The sequence below is a fragment of the Pseudophryne corroboree genome, chromosome 6, assembly GCF_028390025.1.
Source record: "Pseudophryne corroboree isolate aPseCor3 chromosome 6, aPseCor3.hap2, whole genome shotgun sequence".
NCBI lineage: Eukaryota > Metazoa > Chordata > Amphibia > Anura > Myobatrachidae > Pseudophryne > Pseudophryne corroboree.
This window is the reverse complement of record NC_086449.1, coordinates 467,663,261-467,666,634: the sequence shown is the minus strand read 5'-3', so window position 1 is coordinate 467,666,634 and position 3,374 is coordinate 467,663,261. Positions and strand designations below refer to the sequence as shown.

Below are 3,374 nucleotides of genomic sequence, written 5' to 3'. Positions count from 1 at the left end.
GAGGTCATACAGGCACGTGGAGGCCACACACACTACTGAGCCTCATTTTGACTTGTTTTAAGGACATTACATCAAAGTTGGATCAGGCTGTAGTGTGTTTTTCCACTTTAATTTTTAGTGTGACTCCAAATCCAGACCTCCATGGGTTAATAAATTTGATTTCCATTGATAATTTTTGTGTGATTTTGTTGTCAGCACATTCAACTATGTAAAGAACAAAGTATTTAATAAGAATATTTCATTCATTCAGATCTAGGATGTGTTATTTTAGTGTTCCCTTTATTTTTTTGAGCAGTGTATATTGAAGCAATACTTCGCAAGTATGGAATGTCTGATGCAAAACCAATGAGCACTCCTATTGACAAAAGCATAAAGATTGTAAAGGCCATGTCACCAACCACCCAGGCGGAGATAGAGGAAATGAGAGAGGTTTCTTATCCAAATGCTGTTGGTAGCTTAATGTATGCAAGTATTGGGACTTGCCCACATACACATGTAGTGAGCCGGGCAAGCCAGTTTGCAATTAACCCTGGGAGGCAACAGTGGATTGCAGTCAAGAGAATCTTAAGATACTTAAAAGGTACAAGTTCATTAAAGTTGGTGTTTACAAAGTCTAAAGGTACGACTTTTAAAGTTTTCTGTGATGCCGATTGGGGATCAGATGAGTATGAACGTCGTTCCTATATGGGATACTTGTTCGTCTTGGCAGGTGCAGCCATCATCTGGGTGAGCAGAAAGCAACCCACTGTTGCCATATACATGTTGCCCTATCCACCACTGAGGCGGAATACATGACACTTACTGAAACCGCAAAAGAAGCTCTATGGATGAAGGAGACTTTATGTGAGCTTAGCCTTCTTTACCACAGTGAGACATCAACATTGCGTGTGATAACAAGGGAGCAGTTGATTTGTCTTCCAGCACCAAGCATTATGGACGGTCCAAACACATTGCCATTAGACGTCACTTTATCCGTGATTTAGTGTTATGAGTTGCAGCAGCAACAGCTCATCCCTGCTTGTTGATCTGGCTGTCTCCTAGCAACCTGGATACTGGCTTCTGTGTGTTGCAGCACACCTGTTTGGGAGTGCTTCGTTACGTGACTTCAGCATGTGGTTTCTTGTTAAAGTCAGGAGCCTGGTGGATGTGCAGCAGCACAGTTGTACTGAGTTAGTAATTAAAGGGGGCTTGTCTGTACTGAACCTTGTCATTGGTTAGTACTCCCTTTATATTCCCATTCTGCCCATTATTCCCTGCTGGTCATAGATCCTGTTTGCTGTGGAAACCTTTGGCTCTCTGTTTAATATTCTTGTCCTGTGAGATCCGGTGCTACAGTGTCCTTGTCAGGCCCAGTCCTGTCTGTCTTAGCTTTAGCTGCAGTGGGGATTTCTCCACACTATACTTGTTTTTTTGTCTTGTCTGTATCTTGGTCTTTCTGTTGTTATCCAGTATAATTTCATTTGCATACAGCTGCCTTACACATATCACCACCTGTGTCTCTTTTACCACAGTCCTGTTCCACTACAGTCTCTCTCTGGCCTGTTTATCAGTGTACATTGTCACAGTCTTTTTAGTCTGTCTCTGAACAATTCCTTGTCTCAGTCTTCTTTGCTCCTCTGTAATGGTACAGCGGTTGCCAGGAGTAACATCCACTGGCCTGGAGCATTCTGTGTTGTTTGTATGTCTGTTCTGCTTTCCCTGTCTGTATTCTATCCTTGCACTTGCCCAGCCTCCAATAGTTTCTTTGTCCACATTAAGACCTGGGGCCATCTGAGTACCGGGTGGACTTAATCCACCTAGGAAAGGCGACTGCTAAAGGTGAAGCTTTAGAACGCAGGAGACTTGAGGGTTGCTGGGTTTACATAACACTCCTTTCAGATACATTCCCCAGATCATTTCAATCAACACTCTGTCCAGATATACTCCCCAGATCGTAACAGTTAGTGGAAAACAAGTCTGTCAATGTGGATTACATAGCAAGCGAGAGCAATGCTGCTGATATGTTGACAAAGGGACTGTCATCACACTTGCTGAATATGTTCATTACAAAATGTGGACTGGAATACTTTTGAAAAATGTTGATTTGTTTTACTGTTTGCTTACCATGCTTTATTAATGTGTTTTGGGTTGCAGGAAAACGTTATTGAGAAATGTTTTGATACAGTGTTATGCAAATGTATGTAACCGGAGACAGCCTTGAGTGAGGGGGAATGTTACAGTGGATCACTCTGTGGTCTGTCTCTGTTCCCAGCACTAGAGACAGTTTCCCTGCTCCAGTGTATTCCCTCCTAGTGTCAGCTCAGGGTAGGAGGAGGTGCTTAGTGCACAGTCTGAGAGAGTTCTTCCTGGGAGACACAACTGCACTGACGTGCAGCTTCTGCTCCCCTGTGTGTGTGACCTTGTCCACACCCGCAGCCGCACCCTGTCTGTATACAGCCGGATTGTCAGGAGATGCTTGAGTGCGCAGATTACTAATACTGAGACAGGACACAGCTGGAAGCTGGAATGCTGAGAGCCGGTGTGCAAGTAATCTGTTCAAGCGCAGGGTGCAATATTAGGATACCGTGAAGTCAGGCTGCACCGTGAGGTTAGGAATTGGTGCCAGTCTCTAGTGGAGTTTTGCAGATGGCGATCAACACAAACAGGAGAGACTGCTATCACTAGGATGACCATTGAAGCACTGACAACTTCCCAGCCCAGGAACAGGATATTTATACCTGCTGGGAACCAGGTATTAGCTGGGCAATTAACCAGAGACCAGAGTGCAGCTGCTGGGTAATCAGGCTGAGAGCAGAGTGCAGCTGATAGGCTGAAAGGTAACATGTGATTAGGAAAACATGGCTGCGCCCATGTTAGCTTTTGGAGGGAAGTCTGTTTGTAACCTGCATGTGAAATTTAACCCTGATGCTGCCAGAATCACAGTGAGGAGACCTGAGACAATGGGATGCAGCGTGCTGCACGCAGACAGCACAGATGGAATCCGGGCTTGGAATGCTGGGACAGTCTCAGGAGGCATTTAGAGGGTAAGTATTGACGAGAAATTACCCAGATCGTGACAGCACCCCTTCCTTTAGGAGTGGCCCCAGGACACTTCTTAGGCTTCTGAGGGAATCTGGTATGGAAATTCCGGACCAATTTTGGAGCATGGACATCTGATGCGTTCATCCAAGAACGTTCCCCAGGACCATATCCCTTCCAATCGATCAGATACTGAAGATGAACATACCGGAGACGTGAATCCAGGATCTTGGCGACCTCATACTCAACACCTCGTTGAGTCTGGACCTTGGGAGCTGAGGGAAGCGCTGAATGAAAGTGATTCAGAACTACTGGTTTCAGGAGAGAAACATGGAATGTTCTAGGAATCTTCAGGA

General features: G+C 45.1%; 1 protein-coding gene across 1 annotated transcript; it reads left to right on the top strand.

Moving 5' to 3' along the window:
• The first annotated feature begins 387 nt into the window (after window positions 1-387).
• On the top strand, window positions 388-795 carry LOC134934598 (uncharacterized). Its single transcript, XM_063930000.1, has one exon. The coding sequence runs from the start codon at window positions 388-390 to the stop codon at window positions 793-795; it is 408 nt and encodes a 135-aa protein (XP_063786070.1).
• The last annotated feature ends 2,579 nt before the right edge of the window (window positions 796-3,374 follow it).